The 26,050-nt window shown below is 39.7% G+C and overlaps 2 protein-coding genes across 5 annotated transcripts in view; one reads left to right on the top strand and one right to left on the bottom strand.

The window, feature by feature from the left end:
* Window positions 1-22,221, top strand: part of slco5a1 (solute carrier organic anion transporter family member 5A1) — a 39,054-nt gene extending 16,833 nt beyond the window's left edge. The window contains exons 3-10 of the mRNA XM_032551046.1: window positions 6,930-7,062; window positions 7,174-7,391; window positions 10,846-11,010; window positions 13,677-13,875; window positions 16,871-17,030; window positions 17,181-17,422; window positions 17,497-17,561; window positions 19,207-22,221. Coding sequence (XP_032406937.1) covers window positions 6,930-7,062; window positions 7,174-7,391; window positions 10,846-11,010; window positions 13,677-13,875; window positions 16,871-17,030; window positions 17,181-17,422; window positions 17,497-17,561; window positions 19,207-19,664 — 1,640 coding nt within the window. The 3' untranslated portion in view covers window positions 19,665-22,221. The remainder of the gene's footprint in view (window positions 1-6,929; window positions 7,063-7,173; window positions 7,392-10,845; window positions 11,011-13,676; window positions 13,876-16,870; window positions 17,031-17,180; window positions 17,423-17,496; window positions 17,562-19,206) is intronic.
* Window positions 22,222-22,272: 51 nt separating this feature from the next.
* Window positions 22,273-26,050, bottom strand: part of sulf1 (sulfatase 1) — a 43,122-nt gene continuing 39,344 nt past the window's right edge. For 3 of the 4 annotated variants that reach the window (XM_032551041.1, XM_032551040.1, XM_032551042.1), the window contains one exon: window positions 24,953-25,103. In XM_032551041.1, coding sequence (XP_032406932.1) covers window positions 25,070-25,103 — 34 coding nt within the window. In that variant the 3' untranslated portion in view covers window positions 24,953-25,069. Of the gene's footprint in view, window positions 25,104-26,050 lie in introns of all 4 variants that reach the window. The other variant, XM_032551045.1, reaches the window with a different exon arrangement.

Genomic DNA, 26,050 nt, shown 5'->3' on the forward strand with positions numbered 1-26,050 from the left:
ACAACAGAAGAGATGTTAAAAATAATAATTTACCATACAGTGCCTACCAGGGTATTTTATCTTTGAGCTTTTTCACACTTTCTTACATTTCATCCACAAATCTTAATAAAATGTGACTAATTGTGAAGTGGAAGCAAAATGCTAAGTTTTCAATCAACATATATCTGTCAAATATGATAAGCATTTATGCTAAGCCTACTTTACTTCGATACCACCAAATAAAGTCCCATCCAACAACCTGTCTTTAGAAGTCACCTTATCAGTAAACTTACTGTATGTGTTATCATGTAGAGAACTGTGACCTGCCTTGTTGCTGAAATGAGTTATATTAATAGACTTGACTTGACCAAATCCAACTAAGTATCTGTGGCAAGACTTAAAAATTGCTGTCCTGGCACTTTTTATCCAACCTGTGACTGACCCGTGTATTATTTTACTTCCCCCCCTCAATCTTGTGCTCCATTGTGTTGTTTCATCACACAATAGCACAACAAATTTTACAAGGTCACATAATCTTTGTACTAGCTGCTTTCTTTATTAATTCTATGTTGATTGGTGAGAAGAAGTCACCCAAATGGTTAGGCGGGGGGACTGATGGTGACTTTTTCATTGTAATGCAGCTTTAAATTCATGGATCCGATGGGCATATTGATAACTACAAAACCCAGTCAGAATATCAGTAGCAAAGCGTTAGTAGCTCTTCTCCTGCAAGACGGCTGTGCCAATTCTTTCAGTGTGTTCTTTTCTTTTTTTCACTCCTGCTGTTGCTGTCATTCATTCAGACAAGCTCAGAGTGAGTCAGTGCTGCTCGTCGAAGCAGAGCTCTTTCAGAGTGCGGAGGAGGCGAAGCAGAGACAACAGAGCAGCGCTGGTCCCTGAAGGTTAGATATAAGAGGGATGCTGCTGAGCAAGCTTTATCACTCAGTTACACAGCAGGATCAGTCACTACAGACTGCAGCTCTGCCTCTGTTTCTGTTTTCAGATGTTCGTTTCATCACACCAGTTTCTCGTTTCTTTAGCTTTTCTCGCTTCATGGCATCTTGTTTTAAATGTCGTTATCTTTTCCAGCCTCACATTGGTATATTAATCATCACACTGGAAATTGGGCCGAGCAGTTCACTGTAGCACCCTGCAAGCATGTTCCTCTTTCATTCTGAACATTGTCACACACCCTCCCCTTTTGTATGAGTGAAGTATCAGACACTATATGTTCATCCTTCATGTGTATTTTGGTCTGAAAATATTCTCTTCTGCTTCTTATTATCACTAAAATGACTTTCTTCACATTTAAATAAATCACTAATGCACAGAGCATTGTTGGGAAGGAATCACTTTCCCATATCGCCTACAATAATGATTTAGTGCTCTTTGAATGAAAGATTCATTACCTCCAAACGTGTAGAAAACCATAAAAAGTCTATAACGTTTTGTCCTTCAGAAGGTCTTTTGTGTAATTGTAAGCAAGACTGTGGGCGCCATGGGTTTTTTCATTGGCATGCACCCCCTGCTGCCCTGTGACGTCTCCCCACCCACAGCCATGTGTGTCAGATTTTTGTGTGCGATGGAGCGCATGCTGCTGCTGTGCCAGCATATTCCTCAATCCGGTGGCTCTGTAGCTGGCCACCCCTTCAGGCCCGAACGCAGCTCTCCAAACCCAACCCCAATGATCCCCAAACTATTCTCCCTCGGTGCCAGGCGGGCAGGACAGAGCAGGGCTTAAGGCACAGTTTATGACCCCCCTTTTGTCCTCCAGTGGGGCAGAACGTTGTTAACATGATGGATGGAACGGCAAGATGGAGTTATGCAATCATGCCGAAGGGCATAAAATATTGCCATCTCTGGCGGGAGGGAGTTTGGAGGGCAACCAAAGGGCCATACGTTGTGCTTAACCTCTGCTTGGCAACCGACAGTGCTGATGCACCTGGTGTGTCTGACTCAGGCCAGAATGTGCAGAATGGAAGTTGTTTTATGGCTTTTTTAGCAAAGGATGTATCTAAGGGCTGGCCTCTGCTGTAAAAACGTTCATCTCAATCTGTCACTTTGTTTTATTTAGTTTGAAATTCAGTCTGGTTTAGTGCAAGAGACAGCCGCACAGGTTGCGGCTTTATTCCCATCCAGAGCTGAATTCAATCAGTTGAGTTTATTTGTATAGCACAGTTCAGCAATAAGGGAGTTCAAAATGCTTTACATCCTAAAAGCGCAAAAATAAAAAGTAATTAAAATACACCACACCTTCAATTGAGAAACGAGTAACAAACATAAAATTTCGATTAACATCTTCAAATTCACCAATACACATCAAAAACGTTGGTCAATGGACCTTGACTGACATTTTCAAAAGACTGACAAATTCAGCTCATTTCATGAGAGGATGAAAACTCAAAAGAGCAAAAGAGAATAATTTGGCTGCGATCAGGTCAGCTTTCACCAGCTCAACAAGATGTTCTCAGGCAGGTTGTGAACTGATGTGGGTTGCAGGCAGCTTCTTTTGTACCTGGAAATTTAGGTACAAAATATTAAACGGTGAATGAGTGAAATGAAAAAGTCTGGAATTATTGTTTCCTTTTAAATTGTGTCTTATGACTTTGGCAGGAAGTTTGGCAGGTCATGAATGATTGGCACCCTGGGTGAGTTTTTCTACCCCAAGAATCTATAATCAACATAGTCTAAGTACAGGTTTCACCAGTTTAAGTGGCATGATTTGAATACTTTTCTCAACCTAAGGTAACCTCCTTTTTTAAGTCTTAAAGCTCTTCTTTCTTTATCTCAGATACAATAAAGCTTTCATAAATCTCAAAATGGGTTTTAAAGAATACTGAGATTGGGGAAAAATATGCAATTTTAGTGTGGGATCTAGATGCACGTAAGAAGGGTATCAGTCCTTTTCATGAGTGCCAGTTTTTATGGGACAAGAGTGTGTGGGGAATCTGCTGTGACTCAGTGTTTTTGATAAATTAAGCAAGCAGGTTCAAGGCGAAGCACATTCAGCTGATAACACACACTCTTGCCTCCTTATCTACTCACACACTTAAGGCATATGTACCAGAAAGCATGAGAAACAGATTGTCCAGAACAGTGTCCAGACAATCATAACACGTCAATAATTATCACATTGGGACAGGAATAAATTGTCATCACATGAACTAATTCTTCTGGTTTTGTTGACACATCATTGTAAAAACATGTTCTCACTGCGAGATGTGCTGAAATTGAGCCCTTATGTGACCTGTTTTTGATCAGTCCCGATTGTTTTAATAAATTAGCTATGGAGAAGAATTAGTTGACTCTCATTTTCCTTTAGCAAATATGTTTTAAAACGTAACAAGAATCTAAGCTTAGTTAAAATTTGACCTTTCTAACTCTTTTAGATTTTTATCTAAAGATGACTAAATGCAATCCAGATTCCTCAGAAAATTTTATTTGAATTTGAATTAAGGTCAAATAAACATTGAGTCTGATATCAACTTGGTGTCACTACAACTGACTTTAATGCAGTCTGCTGAAATATTTTTACTTCTTACACTGTATACAACATATGAAGCCTACTTAGTGTCTAAACATGATAAAAGTAAGAGAAAGTTTAGCATCTGTGATATCACCACGGCTTTGCTGCCCTGGGTAGAGAGCCATATTGCCTGCAGGAAAAGCTGACATTGGCAAAGATTGTTGCTCTACCTCTTGCAGGTAGCGGGTTGCATATAGTGCATTCACTAATTAAGTGTTTCAAGTTTACAAAATAAGCTGAAAATGGTTTTAAAACCTTCTTTAACTTGCATTTCAAATGTTTCTTCTAAGGCGGCACTAATATTTGGCTAGCTATGAGCAGCATTTCAGCTAAGAAGCCAAATACAGGCTAACTACCATAACAGAGAGCTCTGACAATATTAACATTATGTGCAATGAGTACATGAAAACTACTACTTAATTTAGTAGGTATGCAGATATTTTTGCATAAATAAAATGTTGCGAAACTTTGATAATTTAGCGCTTTTATCATACCGCCTCAATCTAATTTTAATACTTAGAAGTCAAAACATTTAATTCAGTTAAAATTACACTTACTCTCTTATCTACCATCACATTTAAATTAAGCACTAAAGCTCAGTCATCTGCTATATGTCCGCTCTTCAATAAGGTTTAATTTGTAACGATCCGTCAAAGCTTGATTCACTGGTTTAAGTTTTGTGGAGCTCATTTCTAATTTCAAAGATTGAGGTGATAAGAGCCGACCTATTGTTGTCCTTGGCAGCTTTAATTTATTGTTTATTGTCTCTGGGAGGTAATATCCTGTTACTGTGTGAGGGCTTTCACTGCTGCAGTGAATTGAGTCTCTAGGCAGCAGGATATGAGAAACGGCACCATGAAAAGAGTTGAAAAAGATATGAGATAAGTGAGAAAAGAAAAGAAAAGAAAGAGGGATGGGGAGCCTGCTGTTATTTTTTAATTTTTTTTAGAGACTTGAAGAAAAGACTTCAGTCAAAGGAAATATTTAATGTTATAAATTGCATCATTTGCACATATTTGTTCTTTTTTGTTACCCATTGTTGGGTTCTGTTGTTTAGACCCATGTGTGTTTGTCTGTTTTCTACCGTTATGGGGAAGTGATTTGATTAGATCTGATAAAGATTTGTGCTTTATTTAAGCTTTCTGCAAAATAGGATAATGCATTTTTTCTTTTAGATGGTTACACCTACAGAAGAAGAGAGGCTAGTAACCTGTGTTAGGTTAAAGATATGACGGTAGAAGCATTCGGATGGCAGCAGAGAGTTTCTATTTCAAGCTTCAGCAAACTTACTTGTTGGAGAAGGAGAGGATGCATGTGTGTACGCCTGCACTCCTTATGTAATCCGTCTGAGAGGATGGGTTCTTTTTTGTCTCAGGAGAGATTAGGCATTTAAGTGCTGGTTTGGACACAACCACTGGCACCCGGACACGTGCCGAAGCATGCTGTTTGGAGTTTTAATGCTTCCATCTTAGAAACCAACCTTTTCACACAAGAACAGCAGCATTTTGTTGGGGTTGTATGTGTGACTGTGGGAGGCAAGTGGCAGAAGCCTGTGGTTTTGCAGCTATTTTCTAAAGTGGAAAATATATCTACTGTGTTTTGTGTGTGGGTGAGACTGCAGTATTTAACAGCATATGTGCACACAAACCATAATCAAAAAGTGCTAATCCATTCCCCTCAGCCACACGCATTCCCTACGTCCTGCCATGTTCCTGGTGTAATTATAGAAGGTTTGCCTTCAGATTCCCACTGGAATACAACTTTGATGTCCCCACCCTCCCTCCTTCTCCACTGGATGTCTGCAGGAGATTTTTCCACCTGCCCAACTAAGGTTATCTAAATTTAATGAGTTTTCCCTCCGACTTTGGCACATGACAAAGGATTTGGCTCACCTCGCTGAGGGTCCAACACCTCCAGAGGGTTAATGTTTCACTCCATAATTGCACTGCGGTTTCCGCAGGTATGCCGCTCCAGGTTGACATGAGATCTCTCAAGCCTCCGGGTCAGTTGTCGCACACGCAAGCTGTGAAAAATGACCTTTGGAGGTGATGGAGCGTTCCCTTCACTCCCAGAACAGGTTCTCAGAATAAGGCGGATGATAAATCAGAGTTAATGAACAACTCTCCAGAGGTTCGACTTAAACAGACACATGGAACAGAGTGTTATTAAAGCATCAATGAGAAAAAATTGTAGCTGTCTTAATTGTGGCAGTAATTTGGGTTTCAAAACTTAGAAGTTCTTTAGTTTAAATTCACCAGTCAGATTCAGTGGCAGCAAAGATTCTGTTATCATCTTTGTTTAAATTTCTGACTTTATAAAAATAAATAAATTGTTTTATGAATAAACTAAGAAATTTAAGATCAGGTTTCAATTGCAATGGCAGGAAAATCCAAACCCTAGGGGTGCTTGCAAAAGTTTTAATAATCTATTTTTTGTGTGCTTTTTTTTACATTTTGAAGAATTTATTATACAGTACTACAGTACAGTAGACTACTTTACTCAAATCTGCTTTTAAATATACTCAAACGGTAGTTTTAAACAAAAGTACCCATAGTCACACACAGAGATTGTTATACAAAGAAGCTATGATGTTCAGCACTAACTTATTAGAATCTTAAAGAAATACTATTTAAGTGCAACTGTGGCTCGAATATTACTGCATTTTATGCTTGTCTTAATATAAACGTGTCCTGATTAAATAAAAAAAAACATAAACATTGAAAATTGTCCATCTGCGTTTGGTGGAAAAACCGGGATTGTTGTTTTCAAGGAACTTATGTATATTTTGAAAAATAACTAATTATAGTGCAGACTTCATAAAAATAAACAAGCAGATAAAGGATTCAAATTGCTTAGCCAGCTGTTTATGACCATCTTTTGTTAACATTAGCACTGTGGATGTACAAATGAGCAGAAATCTTGCTTGGAGTGCAAATGGGATGACGATTTTCTTTCCCCAGTGGTCTTGGAGCACTCTCAGGCCATAGCGCCCTGGGTGAGGAGACATTTTGCCCATATAAAAAAAAAACCCGCTGCAGATAATAGGACAGAGAAAAATATCAAACCCAACTAAAGAGAAATGACAGCCTCTCAAGATTTCACGTTGTCTTTGCCCTTTTCAAAATATAGACATGCACTTTATCACCAAGTTTCTTTTTTTGGGAATACCTGACAGCTTTGTCCATACAAAATATTACAGGAAAAATCTTGAAGTTACTGTTTTTTTTTTCTTTTGCTTTCATTCAAAGCAGCTGTTTATCCCACTTGTAATGAAATTGAGTAACATTTAAGCTTTATAAACCTGTTATAACTTCCATACCTCAGATCACAGTGTTAGCACAACCAGGAAATTGTTATGTCTAGTTTACTGATGTGTCCTGGTTTTATGGTTGTTTCTAACTGGTTTCATATGTGTCTCTTTTAGCTATCATGTATGTTATGGGAGCCCTGGGACCTGCTGCCGGCTACCTGCTGGGAGGCGTCCTAATCGGCTTCTACGTCGACCCCAAAACTGTGGTGAACATTGACCAGAATGACCCTCGCTTCGTTGGCAACTGGTAAACATGCACTTGCACCTCTATGCTATCTCCATCTCAATATTGACACACATACTATAATGTAAAATATTTCACCCTTTTGAATCCATCTTGTCTTTATTTTTTTTAAAGGTGGAGTGGATTCCTCCTGTGTTCCATTGCCATGCTTCTTGTCATTTTCCCCATGTTTGCCTTCCCCAAAAAGCTGCCTCCACGCCACAAGAGAAAGAAGAAGAAAAAGATGAGTTCGTTGGGTGATGTGTCCAGTGATGATGATGTGAAGAAGGAAAAGTCTAGTAGCAAAGACCAAAATGTGTCCTCCTCTATGGGATTTGGAAAAGACATCAAAGGTGAGGGAGGGATGATTTCACCTTGAGGTTTTTGAGTGCTGGAATAATCTTGCAGAGTTTAGCTAAAAAACAATAACTCATTTGTAGCAGTGCTCCTAGCAGAGCTCTGCTACAAATGTCCAGTCTAACTAGGCTTCATTTTTTTTTCAGAGAACAATTAATGACGTTATCGGTCTCAAAAGCTGGTAGAGAGAGAACTCAAGACTGAAATTGTAGTTGGAAAAAAAAAAAAAAATTATCCACAGGGGAGGAGTAGAGATGCATGCTGTATCTTTCAGATTTTTTTATAACAAGAAAACCATTCATCATTTTCCTTCCACCTCTCAATTGTACATTACACTATTCCATCACATAAAATCCCAATGAAATACATTGAAGTATGTAATAGTTTTGACATCTAAGTGCCGTAAAATGAACTGTGAGATATTGATGTGCGAACAGGCTTTAATCCAATCAGTGTTGAGGCTTAGACATCTTATCCAATAATGGAAGCTTTATTGAGATCTCCTGTAAATATCGTATTGATGGATGTGCAGTGGTGGTAAACATTGGATTTTGTTGGAAACGTAGAAATTTTATATGTCCTCGCTGAGCCAGGAAACACCCGGTTTTCCCCGGATGAACTTCGTCCTGCTGTAGTGTTTCCCAGATTCCCTCCTGTCTCTTTTTTTTTGCTCTTGTTCTGTTTCGCTTTTAAATGAGCTCCCAGGGGACATCACACTCTGCACTGCATAGGCTTTGGTGTAGCTCAGCTAAAATACACCGCTGGTGTTTGCCATCACTCACTCCAATTCTGTGCAAACTCAAACATGTACTTAGCATGGTTGCTCACTCTCAAATTAATGCTTATGTGCACAGCTGGGGCAGTCAAAACAGCGCTTTGTCTCGGTGATGCATCCAGCGCAGGCCAGGAATGAGCTGCAGTTCTTCCGGATCGCTGCTCCCTCAGCTTGGTTTTATTTGTCTCAGCAGGATGTTTGGGACTGCTGTGCAAACTGGGGCCAGTTTCGCAGACTCAGGAGCTTCGCTGCGTAGATCCCGAATGTATTTTAGTACAGTACGTGTCCTTCTGTCGAGGTGTGCTTGTTTGTCTGTTGCACAAATTCAGCGTTTTATATGAAAGGTATGCTGCACCCCCCTTTTTTCTTTGCCCTTCACATCACAAGCAAACACTGAAAAAAATGCTAACGCTCAATGTTTTCCCATAATGCACATCAGAGGGACAAAATTTGGATCATGGAATGTTCCAGACCTTGATCCATTGCTATGAGAAAGCAATTTTCCCCTGAAAGATTGGGAGGCATTGCAAAAATGGCTACTGACACAGTGTATCATATTTACGTTTCACTAAGTGATTAGCTATGTCACAGATTTGTTCAGGAATGCACATACACAGATTTCAGCTGGTATCTTGGCCCATTCCACTATTTGTTGTGTGACTTGCTTCAGTACGAAAACTCATATTCAAGATCAAATTGATCTTTGCTGTTGAATGTTTCAAAGGAATAGGAGTTCATCTTGAAGCTAAACTAACTGTCACATATTTACGGCCTAATAAGCAAAGTTGTTGGGCTTCAATAAATCAATCAATCAATGTTTATTCACAGAGCACTTTACACACCCAAAGGGACCAAAGTGTTGCACAAGGTTATAAAATAAAACGTAGCCAATAAGACACAAACGCCTACAATAAGTCAGATAAGAGACATAAAAATAAATCATTAATGATAAGGATGACTTGTCTTCATAAAAATAGCAGGAATCTCTGGGTTCCTGTCACCCTCTGTTTGTGTTGTTGCAGAGTCTAACCCTAACCCTCGGCAACTCAACAATCTATTAATGGCTTTTAATTTTTAATGACAAAAATTGCTATGAATGTTGTAATTAGCTTTTCTGCGTTTGGGAGAATTTATCTTAATGGTCTTTCTTTTTACAGTTGCTATGAAGATCATTCCGCCTCTTAGTGGAACCATGCAATATGGCTCCCAATGTTTCTCCGGTTTGAAGATACTACTTTTAGTTTTGCATAACCTGGATATAATTTCTGTTTGGTTCCAACAGGGCTGTGTGTGTCCCATGTGACCCCATGTGTTCAGAATAAATTGTTTTGGTGTTGCACTTGAGCAAGGTCATAAATTAAAATTGCCACCTTTTAATATAGTCAGCTTCATCCATGACCTAGTCTCCATGAATTTTATCCTCCACCTCCTCTATCATAAAGCAAATTTAAGTCAGCACTTTGGTGATGCTGATAATTGCAATTTTTTATCTAAATTTCTAAATGAGTTTTGCAACTATGCTGTGACTGAGTCTTATTCTGTAAAATTATTATTTAAGCATTGTATCATAAACTTCTCAAAATGTTAATGGAAAACACAAAGGCATAAAAAAACAATAGGAAGATTAGTGAAAATATTGAAATCACAAACAATTAAAAGCCAGTGAGATCAAATCGGCTTAAAGCTGTTTTTATTACTCAAGGCATGATTGAAAGACAGCAGGAGGCTGTTTGTAATAAGTATCACAATGTGGTGTTTAACAGCAGGGTAAAAAGAGCATTCACAAGAAAGGTTGACTGTTTGTTATAGTAATAATATGCAATAATGGCTGCTTAAAGTTGCATTAGAAACCACCGATTCAGATAGAAAAGCTCACAGAGTGAGCAATCCAACAAAAGTCAACAAAAAAGCGATTTGCCATCTAATGCAAGCAAGTGATCTGTCTGATTAAGGAACAGCTGCTGTGGACCCCAGCAGGACGAGGCCATCTGTCCCCAACTCCAGACAGGATTACGTCCTGGCTCACAGGAATGACATAATTAGCATCACTATTTTATTCTTACTTTTGATCTGGGATCACGGACGCATGGTTCTAATATTCTCCCCACCCACCATGAGTCCTGCTGAATTAGAGCTGGGCTGGTTAAATCCCAAATCAAGGCATCATGTCATGCTGTTCAACTGGTCAGCTTTCCTAACAACCTTTAATGAAAGACATTTAATCCGCCTCTCATTTTGTGACTTTTTTTCCCCCTAGCTGGCTTTGTTGCTTTTAATGTGACCGATTCATGACTTAATCTTCAAGTTGTTTTTTCTACACAGAAGTCATTGGGAATTTATGTGTTCAAGTCCTGTTTATCCTTCTGTAGTCATCCATGAAACAAGGTGCTTATTTAATTTAATGAGACATGGCTGAATACGTCTTTTGAATGAGAGAAAAAGCACAAGTTGTTTCAAAAACTTTTATGTGTTAATACTTCCCTGTTATTTCAGTAAGTTTTGATTGTACAAGTGTTGTTTAAGTTGTAAACTTAGTGTTTTTTTCCCCTATATTTGTAACCTTTCCAGCATTTTGCTTATCAAGTTGTTTTTAATGGTTTGGGGGAAAACTTGCTGAATGGGCTTAATTGCAGTCTGACACTAACGATGCAGTCTTTCTTGCATATCACCCCCAGACCTTCCCAAAGCCGCTCTGAGGATCCTCAGCAACATGACGTTTCTGTTCGTCAGCCTGTCCTACACCGCTGAGTGTGCCATCGTCACGGCCTTCATCACCTTCATTCCCAAATTTATCGAGTCACAGTTTGGCATTCCTGCCTCCAAAGCCAGTATCTACACAGGTATGCTAGCTTGCCATTTCAGTTGCTTTTTGTTTTTGTTTTTTTTTATTGTGAGATCTTATTAGAATATATCAAAAAGTCAAGACCACACTCCATGTTTTGCTCTGCTTTCAGTTTGTGTACACCATCCGGTATGTGGTGTGGAGAAGAACAGAAACTGGTGTAATCCCCCAGCCGAGCTGGCATTGCTAACATGCAACTTATCTGGTAGCAGGATTATTACAGGAGGCAACGATTGGAAACATAATTATAGCTTAAAAGCAGAAACAGTTAGTTACTGTGTTTGTGTTTATCCAGGCACACAGTGTATGGTGGTTGACATATGGCTTCTTTAACAAACATAAGAGAAATACACACAATACCTCATTCCATCTGACTGTTGCCAGGATACGCAGGGTAAGGGCAATTGGGTGGTGCAGTTGCCATGGCTACCCAAATGCTGCCAAGCTGCTTGAATGTGATGATGGTTGGACATGAGGAGACAGAAGAGGGCACTTCTGCTGATGGGTGTCCTGTGCTTCCGTTGAGTCCCAGGTGTAAAAACTCTCTGATGATGGAAATTGGTTTTTAATGCTTTTTAAAAAAAATTTATTTGACCTTTATTTATACCGGTTGCCTCATAGAGATTCAAGATCTCATTTACAAGAGAGACCTGTTTTGATAAAACAAACCAAAAATATTACAAACACAGCAACAATACTAATAATTAAGAATTTGGACTCAATTAAATTAGCTAATAAAATATGAGCTAAAAACAAGAGCATGTTTCACAAGATGATTTCTCATATCGTTAGCAAGGTTTGGGTTTGATGTCATTTTGTCAAATCTGAATCAGTGTTACTGTAGTGTATTATCCAAATTTAAGTTTGACATTTTGAGAGTTGAAAGTCAAATATTATCAGATAAATCAGGGATTAATATGTTTTATTGTTTATGAACTGAAAAACAAACATGTTGTCTTGTTATGATGTTTGATCTGATGTTATGTTGGTGCCATTTTGTCACAAATCAGCCTCCAGATTGTTATGGTTATAGGAGTCCAGATTTAATTAATTAAATCAACCAACCAAAAATTGCATTCCAATATGAGACTCTTTGTAAGGACAGAACAAATAAGCAGTGTAAGCAGTTACCTTTACATTTTTAAAAAAATATATTGCATTAAAAAGTTTAACCAAACAGATGTTATATCAGCCTCTAGCATGAAAGCTGGATGAGATTTCTCTATAAGCTTTTGGTCATCAGTTATATTTTGTTGGGTGATGCGGAATTCAAAGATGAGGTCGGAAAACAAATATTTTCTTATCGTCGTCTCTCAGCCCTGCTTTTTGCCGTAAAAAGAAGGGATCTGTGCTCTGACTTGGAAGTTATAGAAACGGGTTCTCATAAATCTGAAAAATGGGACATCAAGCAAAATTGAAAAATACAATCCAACACCAAATCCATCAAAACTGAATACTATTGAGTTCAATAAATTACCTCCTTGCTGAGTCTGTCGTTCCCGTTTGACGAGCGTCATTGCAGTGTGGCCACATTTCCCCCTTATGGATATATTTTCTTTCAGCACTTCTTGTCACGCAGATTTGTTTCAGAACATCAAACAAATTTTGATAACAGACAAAGACAAGCTGAGGAGACACAAAAATGAGTTTTCAAATGCTGTTTTCATTCAACCAACCTGGCCTCATGGAAAACACTATTTGCTTCTAATGTTAAATCATGGAAAGTATTTTTCACGGGACTGTAGCTACAGTAAGTAGATCTGTAGCCTGCAGAACATTTTCACCTCAGCTGCTGTATATCTGTAATGCAATCTCTTGCACACAAAAAAAGGTTCTGTCCCTTTAATGTCAGCCAATCTTTTAATCCAGATACGATGGTTAAGTTGCACATGCAGTATGTAATACCACATTGCACAGCTTGTGTGCGCGTGTGTGTAGTCTTTGCAGTGTGAAATGTATAATCTTGCAGAAAACAGATGGTTTTAGCACAGAAACATGCACTTAAATGATGATAAGCCTTCAATCTGTTGGCTGACTGTCACTGAGCGTGCTCTGTCTTTGTCTCTTGTCCTAGCACACACTGATACAAGGAGGAAGCAGATGACATTTCTTTGTACTTTTATAATGACTATTTTGATATTCTCTCTGAGAGCCGCCCTCTTTCTCCTCTTCTTACTGACCCAGTCTTTGTCTCCCCGCTGTGAAAGCCTTTCGGCCTCACATCAGAGATGCTGTCAGGCCTGGAAATTCTGTATGATGACACTTAATGCTCTCTACATCTCCCTAGTAGTATTTTGTTTTCTCATGCTGTCAGTGTGCCTGGCTCTAACGGATTTGACGCACGTGTCACGTCCTGAAATGACTCGCTGACGGCCTGCAGTGTTCCAGTAATGCTGCTTCTGGTCATTCATAGCTTAATAGAGGCTGACATTTCTGAATCCAGCACACATTCAGCAACAAAACACCACTGTTTGTTTTTTTTTATAGACTTGAAAAGCTCACATTGTATTCCTAGGAGTGCATCCTATTTAAAGCGTTGTTAATAACAAGCACTTATGTGGCTGTGCTTCACAGTAATTATTCCGGTGCTAACACATCCGGGGTTGGTGTCTGCAACCCTTCCCACCATCTCACGGGTTATGTCCGCTCTCTGTCGTCTGGCAGGTTTGATCATCGTGCCCAGCGCCGGTGTGGGCATCGTCCTCGGGGGCTACATCATCAAGAAGCTGAAGCTCGGCGCGAGGGAGTCGGCAAAGCTGGCCATGATCTGTAGCGGAGTGTCCCTGCTCTGCTTTTCGACGCTTTTCATCGTCGGCTGTGAGAGCATCAATCTAGGAGGCATCAACATCCCCTACACAACCGGGTGAGAAAACATTCATGATTCCTAAAACTAGTAGCCATCTGCATTGCCTTGCAGAAAAAAGCATTCATAGCCCTTTCAGCTTTTTTATATTTTGTGTACCTCCTTGTTCAAAACAATATCTGCCATGAAGTTTTGTATTTTGTATTTAATAATGAAGTTGAAGAATAAGGAATTTTTGAAGTCTGATATTTCTGCCTGAAAAATAGGCAGACACCTTGGGAAAAGTTTGATGGGGTATCAACGCTTTAGCAGTATGCTGTATGTTCACACCTAAACACGCAGTAAAGGTGCACTTGCTGCAGCGCAATCAGGGTTCATAGCTTCAGATTCTGTGTGAAATAAACAGTGTGAATCATGTTATCAGAGTGATGAATCAGAAGCTGGTGTGGGCTTGTGATGCTGCCACCTTTCCATCATCCTCATGCGTTATGGCATTGTGTTGCAGTGTGATGGAATAATTAGCAACACTTGCATCTGCTCTCGTGACCTGATGAATCACTTTGCCACCTCTATTTCTGAAAGCGCTGTCGGCGGCGGAGCTTGTGGGCAGCCATGCGACGTGCCAGACCCCGTAGCCGACGGAAACATGGGGCCACCTTTCACCTGCTGACCTTGAAATAATATTACATTTTTACTATAAATACAGATGTACTTTCATCTGATTTTAACCATATTAAAATTCATTTTCTGGACCTTTATCAGTCGCTTCCCATACTAATATAATCATACTAAGCAAGGGGCAAGTTAAGAGAGATATATGGAGCTTGTGGTGAGATTAAACATGCAGAGATCTTGCATTATCTTTGCAAGATAATGCAAAGATTATCTTTGCAATCTTTGTTTGAGTGAATAATTTGTGTTCTCATAGTTTCTAAACATTTGATTTTTGAAATATTTAAAGGAGATTCTGAAGCTTTCAAAAGGTGCTGATACCAATATTTTCGAGAAAGAAAGCTCCAGTCTGCACGAGAAGCAGTTTGTTACAGAAGCATGGCTAAGTCAGCCAAGCCTCTGTGAAATTCTCCCCTTTATTAAAAGTAAGTTATTCAAAGAGACTTTAATAACCTTTGTGTCTGTTCAAATCCCATAACTGATAAGTTAATAAGGTTGCTGTTTCTTGTGTGAGCTCATGTTTACAGAGGGCCCACAGAGCTGTCAGAGTGCCTCATTATTCACAGCGCTGGTCAGTAGTCGTGAGCAGCACAGATGGGAGGAATATTTCAGCAAACTTCCTAGTCCAGACATGACTCTGCTTCACCAACAGGCTGATGAGAAATGACAGGGCCAGCAGGCATGTAAGGTTACATAACGTTCTTAAGCAGTTGTTTTCACTGAGCTGTATAGCGTTCACCGCGGTGGGACATGATTATGTATTTGAATTACACTTTATTAAAAACTGCAGCAGACTAAATCTCTGTTTATGAGACATTTGGTGCAGGTAGACCCGTTCCCGCTCGATGAAGTCTTTTCTCCCTTCACTGATAAAGACGGCCGCTCTCGTGGTTTCCTGTTGTGTGTATAAAAACTTTCTAACAAGTGTTTTTAATTTCCTTACATCTTATCTGGATCAGTTTTTCTTACCATAGTACTTTTTTACTTGATTAGTTTAAGCAGTTTGTAGACGATTACTTTTGCTCAACTGCATAATAAGTTGTTACATGTGTGATATTTTTTTAAAAAATTTTTCTTTCTTTTTTTGCAAGATGCTCTTCACAATACTGTCTATTGTGTTAATCCAAGGAACTGGCTTCTCATCTCTAAATGTACATTTGTAAATTATTACAGTAATATAATTACTTTTTTGTTACTTTTTCACTTTATTGCTTTTATGTTTTCTGGCTATGAAATGTTTACTTTTTCTTTTGCTAAGGTGATATTTTATATATATATACTTTTAAATTTTTGCTCAATTGTTTAGTTGATTCAAGAAATGTGTTACAGTTAATTAAGACATTTTTATTTTCTTTTAGAGGTTTTACGTGTTGTTTTTTTTTGGTTAGTTACATTTTATTACAGTCACATAATTAATTTATAATCATTTTTTTTATTGCTTTTGTTAAATACTTATCACGGTGTCTCATTTTAAGATGCTTTATTAGTTAATATTTTGGCTGATTCTACATAATTAGGTTTTTTTAAAACTATACTTAAATGAATTATTAGATACGTGCACGTTTCTCTGCTCCTTTGAGAATTGACGAAAGATTGTGCAATTGTTTTTGTAGCAAAGCACCTTTCTCTGAAATGCTGTCAATGATTCTAATATTGTGAATGTCTTTATGTTAGCATAATATAAAAGGCCAGAAGTATTGACATTTTATGTAATGAGTTTAGAAATGTTTGTGATTTCACTTTTTTGATTCATTTTTTCCGTCAGCGGTTGTGTTTGTAGGATCTGTCCTGGCCTGTTCCGCATTGCTCAGTAGGAAGCTTACCAGAGAAAACCCGATCCTCGCTTCACTGCGTCTGGTTTAGACTAAACCAACGTCCTGCTTTAGAGACACTGTTCCCACACTGCCCAGCGAGCTGGACAATACATGTCGCATCCTCCACCCCTCCCCTCTGCTCTTCAACCATGTAACAAGCTTGGAAAGGGGGGATTTGGATTACTTGCTAATCCTGCGTGCTCAATGACATACTCAAAAGGGTTTGACACAGCGACTTAGCTAAAATACGTCCAGCCTTCCTGTTCTCTGTTGAAAATCTTATTCTCTCTCACTCTCTTCATCATCCACGCTGAAGAGTGTTGTTGTCAGCCTCTCCTTTTGGAGCTTAGTTTAGGTTAAAGAAATAGTCGCCCAATTATCTTTAGGGTTTTGGTTCTCAGTGAACTGACCAACCAGAAAATGGGACAGTAAAATGTCCTGTGTGCTAAAATACAAGTACGAACCTGTATCAAAGCATGTGCCAGCCATGTTTTGCGGAGGAGGAATACCATTAATGTTTTCTAATGACCAGTCTTGATTTGTCCTTGTTTTTGTTTGTCTCATTTCAGTCCGACCCTGACCATGACCCACAGGAACCTGACAGGCAGCTGCAATGTTAACTGCGGCTGCAGGATCCACGAGTACGCTCCGGTTTGCGGCTCTGACGGCATCACCTACTTCAACCCCTGCCTGGCTGGATGCAGCACCGTGGGCAATGACAGCACTGGGGTGAGACCTTCCTATCTTTACATTCCTTTTGGAACTCTTGTGACTTTACATAATGTCTAATAAAAAGTGATGTTTATTCGGCACCATTCTGTACTGTAACCCTTAATATTTTAGTCCTCATTATAAAAGGATCCCATTTTCTGACCACAGATCAGGAACTACACAGACTGCGGCTGCGTTCAGAGCCGCCAGGTCATTACTCCGTCCTCCGGCGGCCAGGTCAACCAGCTCCAGCTGGTCATCGTCAAGACGTACCTGAACGAGAACGGTTACGCCGTGTCGGGGAAGTGCGACCGGACCTGCAACACACTCATCCCGTTCCTCATCTTCCTCTTCATTGTCACGCTCATCACGGCGTGCGCCCAGCCCTCAGCCATCATTGTAACCCTCAGGTGCGATGCCGTCTCTGGCGACAGTCGTTTTGCTGTCTTCCTGTCTTCACGTCTGCCTCCTGTATTTCCTGCAGGTCTGTTGATGAACAGGAAAGGCCTTTTGCTCTCGGGATGCAGTTTGTTTTGCTCCGGACTCTCGGTATGTACACAATGCTTCCTGTTATACATTAACTTTAAGGAAAAATTAAAAGTGCTTTGCGTTAGTACACTCCAAATGTGTCTTTTAGGGAAATCGATTAAAATAATTAAGCTGAAAACAACCCACTGAGCTTCTGTACAGGAGGTAGTAAAAATCATTATGCAGCATAATTTTATTCTATAGCCGGTTTGACAGCCTGCAGTGTTGGAGAGCAGGAATGCAGCTCCGTACCAAACCTCTGTGACCCTTTGCGCTGTTAGATGTAGACAAGCCCTCAGGGCGAGGGAGTTCTGCTGCAGCATGTCTCTGATCAGCTTTGTATCGCCATGTGAACATAAAGCTGCCACATCATGTCTCATAAACCTCTGCACAATATGAACACTGGTGACCGGAGGGGGATTTTGATTTCTGTGATCATACCTGTGCCCACACGTCACAACTGCATTCCCTCTCTGCTGCCACCTTGTGGTTTCCCTGGCCTCGTTTCATTTAAAGTGGATCAACGGGTGAAAAGGGAGAACCGTTTGGTTGTGCAATCGTTACCAGTTATGGTTTGATTTAACTATTTAATTAAATCAAAGGATTTTGATTTCTGTGATCATACGCTGCATTGCTGCAGGAACAGAATATAATTTTGGAAACTGAGCTTTTGAAAGTCATAATCTATGGCTGTGAAGGTTTTTTAATAATAATAATAATAATAATAAACTTATTAATGTAGTTAACAGTAACGTATTCTGGCACAAAATCTTTAGAAGATTACTTTATTTTTTCATCGACCTGTGCCACTCAGTTATTTACCTAGATATTAAAGTGATGTGACAAATTACAACAACATCAATTCACAAAAACCTTTAGATAAATCCAACCTTTGAGTATAAAAAATGTTGAACAAAATCAGTTTTTGAGGTTGAAGCGTACTGTAATTATTCAGCTTTGCAAAATCTGGATCATTCTTTTTTTCTGCTTCAGCTCACCATACAGCTTTTCTGCAGGATTTAGGTCTGAGATTGCCACCAGAAAAGCTTAATTTCATTTGATGAACCACATCTGTGTTGATTTGGCCATATGTAGTAAATCATTTCCCAACTGTAAGACCCTATAATAACCCATTCTATTGGCAGAATCCACCAGATTTTCTTTAAAATCACCTGGTATTTTAAAGACTAACTTTTCCAAATATTTGTCCTTTGCCTCAACACAAACCCACCTGGAGTGTTTGCTGCCAAAAAGCTCAATGTTCATCTTACTTAATACTGCATAAGCCGCTGGTAAATGTTTTGTAACTTAGGCACTGTTAAACAGTAATTTGATTATAATTACGCTCTAAATGTAGACATAATTATGCAGTAATACAATGTACTACTAGTGGGTGCTAACTTACTTGGTAATTAATTGCATAAGTCGTTGGTACATATTGGGTAATTTATACTGTTTAGCAATAATTTGTTGGTAATTGCTCTCTAAAATTGCTTTTAATTACATAGTAAAACACTGTAACTTACTAGGTACTTACTTGATAATTACATTTTAAATTTGGGACTGTAAAAGAAAGGGTTACCAAAACATGTTTCAGACTAAAGTGCAATTTTAATTAATTTGTGGTATGAAACTTTCAACAACTCAAGTCTCTCTCCTTCCTCAGCCTATATCCCCACACCCATCTACTTTGGCGCCGTGATCGACACCACCTGCATGCTGTGGCAGCAGGACTGCGGCGTACACGGCTCCTGCTGGGAGTACGACGTTACCTCATTCCGCTTTGTGTACTTCGGCCTGGCTGCCAGCCTCAAGTTTGTCGGCTTCGTCTTCATCTTCCTCACCTGGTACTCGATCAAGCACAAGGAGGCGCAGGCCGAGCGCTGGCGCCAACACCTGCCTCCTCTGGGCACGGTCAGTGAGCTCGTGTGCCACGCCGGCGGCCGGAAGAGCCACGCCCGCACGCGCTCCTGCCCCGTGTTCATCCCGCCCCGGCCCGACGTGCCGGTGGCGATGCTGCTCGACCGCGGCCATAGCAGCCTGAGCTGCCCTGGCAACGGCCTCAAAGCAATACCTCCTCCCGTCTCGCTGCCGCACCACCACAGAGGCTCCGCCCACGTCTGATTGAGGGGGGCGAGGGGGTTGTTCGTCGTGACATGTGCCTTCCTGTTTTGTTGTTTCTGCACAACACGGCGTCTGCTTTACACAGGACCGACAAGTGCGCCCACCGTACCTAAAGGGCTGGTCATCAATTCATGAGAGAAACTGAGCATATCATCAGCTGCAGCCACACTGGATAGACAATGTAAGAACATTAAACTGGTGCTACTGTTAACAGACAGGGCATTATAACCTCTGTACGGCAGAAGAGTCATCAACACTGCGTCTAAAGCACAACAGACACTGTACTATGCAAAAATCGACATACTGCTCCTTTCCTCTCAATCCTTCACCACCCACACACCATGTGGGGTTTTTTTCCAGCTTCTTTGAGATTTGAGCCTCTGTCTTGTCATGGTGGCTCACACATCTTCAGATATGACAGAATTAGATTTTGTATTTTTGTTCACAAGTTTCTCAGATTATTTCAGTTTCGTTTTCTCTTAACAGTGCCTCTCAGGCCGTCACGGCCAGTCCAGTAAGCAGGTCTGGCTGTCAGGGTTAATGTTAGCCTCAGAAGAATCCAAGATCGCCTTCACCAACTTAACCATGTAGCTTAAAGCAGAAAAGCACCAATAGAACGTCACTAAATTATACTATCCAAGCAAAATAACTAAACTACACAATAGATTTCTCACAATGTGCTGAAGCTACTGTAAATCCTAAATATGTGAATGCAGGTTTGGAAAAAGTGTCATATTTGGCCTTGTATTTATAAAAGCTCCTCCATTCCAGCGACCATCAGATGTACATAGTTGTTATTTAGCTGTCTAGACTTTTAAAGATTTATTGCAGCAGAGCATGACTCAAACTATCTGGAGAGGGAGTCAATCTTCTGTTGTTTGGTGCCATCTAGTGGACAAAACCATTTCTTGTGAGGAGCCTGTGAATGTCGACGGTTTCAGATCTTCTGTGTTTGAGAAATCATGGTTCCAAAAAGTTGTTAAATTAAAAAATTTCTCTAAAGTGAACTGTCCAGTTTTGCTAAACTTTTATTTGAAGACTACTAGGTGATCAGTTCTTTTATTTGCAGGAAAAGTATTATTTTTTTTAATGTTTGTCTGATTCTGCTAGTTTACTTCTAGCTACCGAACATTATAGGGTTATAAATATAAACTTTGTTGTTGTGCTTTATTTAATCAAGCAACACAAAGGAATACATAATTGCGAAGTGAAAGGAAAATAGGTTTTATTTTTTATTTTTTTTTACATATATCTTCAGACCCCTTTACTCTGATAACCCAAAATAAAAAGAGCTCAATCCATTGCCTCCAAAAACCATAAAAGCAAATAGTCTACATAACAGTGAAAAGCAAGCTCATCTGTGAAGAGATTTGTTTGGAAACATTAGTGAACTGTTAGTTGATGGATCATCCTAAACAGTAGAATAAGAACGGGCGATAATTTTTACCTTTTTTTTTTTCTGAAATGCATATATTATTTTCCTTATGTTTTGCAACTATTTGTTCCTTTGTGTTGGTCTGTTACATAAAATTCAAATAAAATACATTAACCCCACACGGGTCTGAAAAGGAATAACTTTAAAACTCAGTTCATGATCCATTTAACTATCTAGTTTATTTGTTCTTAAAACTAGAAAAAAAGCAAAGAGGCAGCAGCGATTCTATTTTGGGTCTATCCAGTCAATCCAAAAAGTGAATTATATTACTTGAAAAGTCAGACTTAATTTTGCTTTAAAAAAATTTTTACATAATTTTTCTAAATATGTTTTGTTCTCTGAAACAAATTGAGTATTCGTCTGGAGCAAATGATCTGGTTGAAGGCTTATGTTTGTATTATTGTGGCTCAATTTTTGAAGGTATCCATACATGGTCATTGTGTAAATAATGGAAGCAAACAATATCTATTATAGAGCTCATTTATAGCTAGAAATGTATCAATGGACTGATCCATGACTGTACTTCAAAGTTAGACAAAGCCAAAAAAACTAAACTGTAATAAAAAAACAAAAAAAAAAAAACACAACTATTAGCTCAGTTTTATAGTTGTCAGTGATCAGAAAAGACTGTCCCACCTCTGTCAGGAGAGATTTTCCACTCTTCTGTCCTCATCCAAATTTGACCTCATTTAATTTATTTTTCTCCCAGAGTAAAGTAAGATCTGATTGTGCAGTAGAAACAGAGTTCACCAGATTTCAGCAACGAAGAAGAGCAGAACATCCTGCAGTGATGGCAACACAACGTTTGCACTGATGTCTGACATCCACATACCACCTTGAACTTCAGTGTGCTGCTCTCTGTACAAACTTCTGGACTACCTGCACAACAGGGCTTCATGCCGACCCTGGAGTTTGGCTTTAATGCATCGTCTCCCTCTTCAGCGTTTGGACCGCAGGTTGATTTTTGTTTTGTTTTTTTTCTGGACAAAAACCTGAAGCTGTATTCTGAACGTTGCTCTTGGCTCCTCAGCAGCAGAAATATAATTGATGTTTGTGAACGCTTGGTTTACAAATACCTTCAATACTTGATTATAGTCATTAAACCTGAAAACGAAAACATCAGTTTGTGTGGAGTTATTACAACATGCAGTTGATAGGAAAATGAGGCAGAGCTTCAAGTCAACAGTTTATTTCAGCAACAGCATCATGGCTTTCCTGAAACCACAGTTGGTTGTCAAGAAGGCAGAATGAGACTTTTTGTGGAATAAGATTAAAGCTAAATACATCTCGGACATTATTCAACTGGTTGACCATTGCTTTAGATCAAAATATACTGTCATATAAAAAGAGCTCAGTTAAAAAAAAAATAGCACAGTTTAAATGTTCCCATTTGCATGCCACCTCAACATGCATCATCCCTGGTGAAGATGCGTAAAAAGAATTTGTTTTTTTTATTATTGCAGTTGCATAATTTTACATAGAAAAAAAAAAGTAGAAAATCCTAACCTTTAATTTGAGTCCATCTATCCAATGTGAAAAAATTAAAAGTAATGAAATTCTACAAAGTGACTTTTTTAATTTACACATACGAATTTTTAAACTTTTCTTAAAGATATGGCATAACAACCGTTTCACTAAGCCACAAATTAAGAAAATATTCCAAATAAAGAATTGTAAGTCAGGCAATTGCTCGAAAAAAAGAGCAACTTCTCAGTCTTTGTCATACTAAGAGCTACAATTTAGAAATATGGAAAAAAAACAGAAAAGTGACAATGAAGGCGTGCTGAGACAAGATGGTCTAACAGATGGTAATAAAGGTAAAAAAATCCAAAGCCCAGGAGGAACACCATAACAAACTTGATCTCTTAGGTTCCTTCATAACAACCATGAGAGGCATCTTTTAGATCCCTTTTTTAAGAAGCGTACCAGGAAGAAACATTTTCTCAATAATCATTACAAACAGACACATATTTTCCCAAATGCAACTATGATTTCAACAACTGGCACTGTGTGGATTTGTGTGTGACGAGACTATGACCGATCTTTTCAACAAGGTTTGTCGAGGTTTGTCGTCGTTTGCACATGGAGGATAAATATGTGGAAGAGCATGACCACTGTTAAACCTGCAGCATCACAGATCCTACACTGCGTTTGTTTTTCCTAAAAGGTCCTGGTAACCTAGTTAGAGGGCACTGCATTGTGTGGAAATCTGGCATTTTAAATATAAATTTAGAGGCTTCTAACAAAAAGTGGATCATTATAGATGTTAAATTAATAGATAACACCCAGATAGTTAAACGTTAGATTTTTCTAATGTTTGATTATGCTACTGCAATTGAATAATATATTTTAAAGTTTGCTTAGTTTTTTTTAAAACCATTCACACCGGGGTGCCTGTAAATGTGGGGAGTGCCATAACTCTGGATGATCAGAGACCTTGGTCATCCTCCACAGTAGTAATTATTTAGTGACATCAGAAACGGCAGCGTTTTGCTGTTTTTGTCTGTACATTTGACTGTGACTGATTAACTGGTGCTACATAACAGTCTAAAGTAAATGCTTTCATGATTGTCCGATCTAAATTACTGATACATTGAAGGAAAATGCTAACAAATCCACACTCCGCCTTTTGTTTCTGTTGTCCAATTTCGTTGTAATTTATGAGCTCTGTGGTCGTAATGGAAACACATTTGTGTGTTGATGCGGTGAAGTTCTCCGAGGGTCCTGTGATTGGGCAGAAGACCACAGAGTGACTGTGTAATCACCTATTCAGCTGCTGAGATGATTTCACCACCCACTGTTTCTACAGAACATTAAATATTCATAAACAATATTCAGCCTCTTTATGGAAATGATCATCTTTAATAGCAACTGCAGTTTGGCTGCATTAAGGCTTTTATATATTTATATATATACTTTTTTTTTTTATACACGCATTTATTAGTAACACTGTTACCTAATAAATGTTGGCACCAGTAAAAAAAAATAACTTTATGACTTGTCATATAAATCTGACTTGACTGTTCGTCCTGCACAGATCATCTTCTAACTAGTGTCTTTAGCGGATCTCCGGCAGGTTTACTGGGCCACCCATCTGCCTCAGAGGGTCTTCATGGAGGGCTCAGTCACCGAGCCGCTTCCCTCGTAGTCCAAGCTCAGGGGCAGTGGGGCCTGGGGTGGGGCTTTTAGGACCACCCCGACAGTCTGAGTGCTGCTAGTCTGTGTGGGGGAGGTGATGGCTGGGCTTTTTGTGGTGATGCTCTGCACTTTTGGCCTCAGAGTCTGCGGGGAGAGAGGGAGATAGCCTTGAGCCTGGAAAATGTCCTCCTCGTCTTCAGGGTCCAGGCTGGAGCCCGGGACCAGCTGGTTGGGGTCTAACTGGGCACGCAGGCTGTTGTGCGTGCGCATGAGGCCATCGTGTCGAGCCTCCATCTCAGTCGGCCCGTTCCCGCTAAATATTTCGTCCTCCAGCTCCTCCAGCTGCCGCGCCCACACGTCGCTCGGGATGACCTTGGGCCTGTGCGGACTCGACTGTGACAAAACGGACTCCTTGAGTCCGTTCTCAAGGCTATCAGGAAGGTCGTTTACAACAGATCCCAGTTTCTGTTCTGGCTTTGAAGGTGCTGGTGGCTTTCTGCTGGGATCGGGGGTGGCGAGTCGAGTCTCTGAAGCCAAGACCGGCCAGACGTCACTGGCGGAGGCCGGCTCGTCTCCGCTGGCCTCCTCGAGGCTTCCACCCCCGGCCCCAGAGCCCAGCTCTGGCAGGGTGGAGTCGTCGAGCTTTTGAGTTCGGTTGAATGGGTTTAAAACACGTCGCAGTGCAAACATTTTATCAACATCCTTCTGGAAATTGGCCCAGTTGTCTGGGCTGGGTCTGTAGTCAGGCCTACATTCATACAGGCTTTCGTTTATGCTATACAAATCCTCCAATTCCTGCCAGTTCACCTCCTCATCTGTCAGGTTGGGCAGCTTAACCCTGTCGTCCTTCCCATACTGGCTGTGTGCTGCCGAAACAAAAAAGAAAAAAGAAGATTTTTAGGGGTTCGGAATAGAAATGAGGAGTTGCGATGCTTCGAGTTCATTCAGACAGCATGCAGTCATGCCCGGCTTCTGGTTCTGACTACAGCAGCAGAGGCAGAGGGTTTGTGGCACCAAGCAACAAGCTCACTTCAAAGCAGCACAGGATCAAGATGCCACACACACACTGAGCTCAAGCCACAAACAAGGAAAGCATTCTGCTCTTTTAAGGAATCCAAAGAGACATTTAATCATTCATCACAGACTAAGACTCTAAAGCCCCGCAGTAAATACAGTGCTTCATGAAAAATGCACAACTCCAACTCATTCAGTTTTTCATGCTACAACCAAAAAAAAAAAAAGTATTTTTTGGGGATTTGATGTGGCAGATCACACAAAGCACCACATTTGTGGCATGCAAGGAAAATGTTAAATGGTTTTCAATAGTTATTACAAATAAAAACCTTTAGAGCCCCTGTGTAAGAAAAACCCTAAACATACAGTACAAATCAGAGATACAGTGGAGGTTTTGGATCAAAACATAATCATGAGTTAAAATGGCCCCATCAGAGTAAATACTTACTCAAATACACATCATGTTTGTTTATTTTTATTTGAGAAAATGGCGAAAAAAACAAAAACATTTCATCTACTTACTTCTCCTGTATATGCATCTTTGTTCAAGTCTGCCACATAAAATCCCAGAAAAACACATTGAAGTTTGAGGTTGTAAAATGAGAAAAAGTGACAAAGTCCAAGAGGCATGAATACCTTTTGCAAATGCAAGGCACTGAATATTATGGCATATTAAAGACAGGCCTGCATTAAAGTGAGATACAAAGCAAAGATACCTGGAATAAAATAACCCGTGAAAAAGAAAACAGGAAAATAAGCTGCTGAATGACGTTCCGAAAAAAAAAGAGACAAAGTAAAA

The sequence above is a fragment of the Xiphophorus hellerii genome, chromosome 21 (genome assembly GCF_003331165.1).
Source record: "Xiphophorus hellerii strain 12219 chromosome 21, Xiphophorus_hellerii-4.1, whole genome shotgun sequence".
NCBI classification, from domain to species: domain Eukaryota; kingdom Metazoa; phylum Chordata; class Actinopteri; order Cyprinodontiformes; family Poeciliidae; genus Xiphophorus; species Xiphophorus hellerii.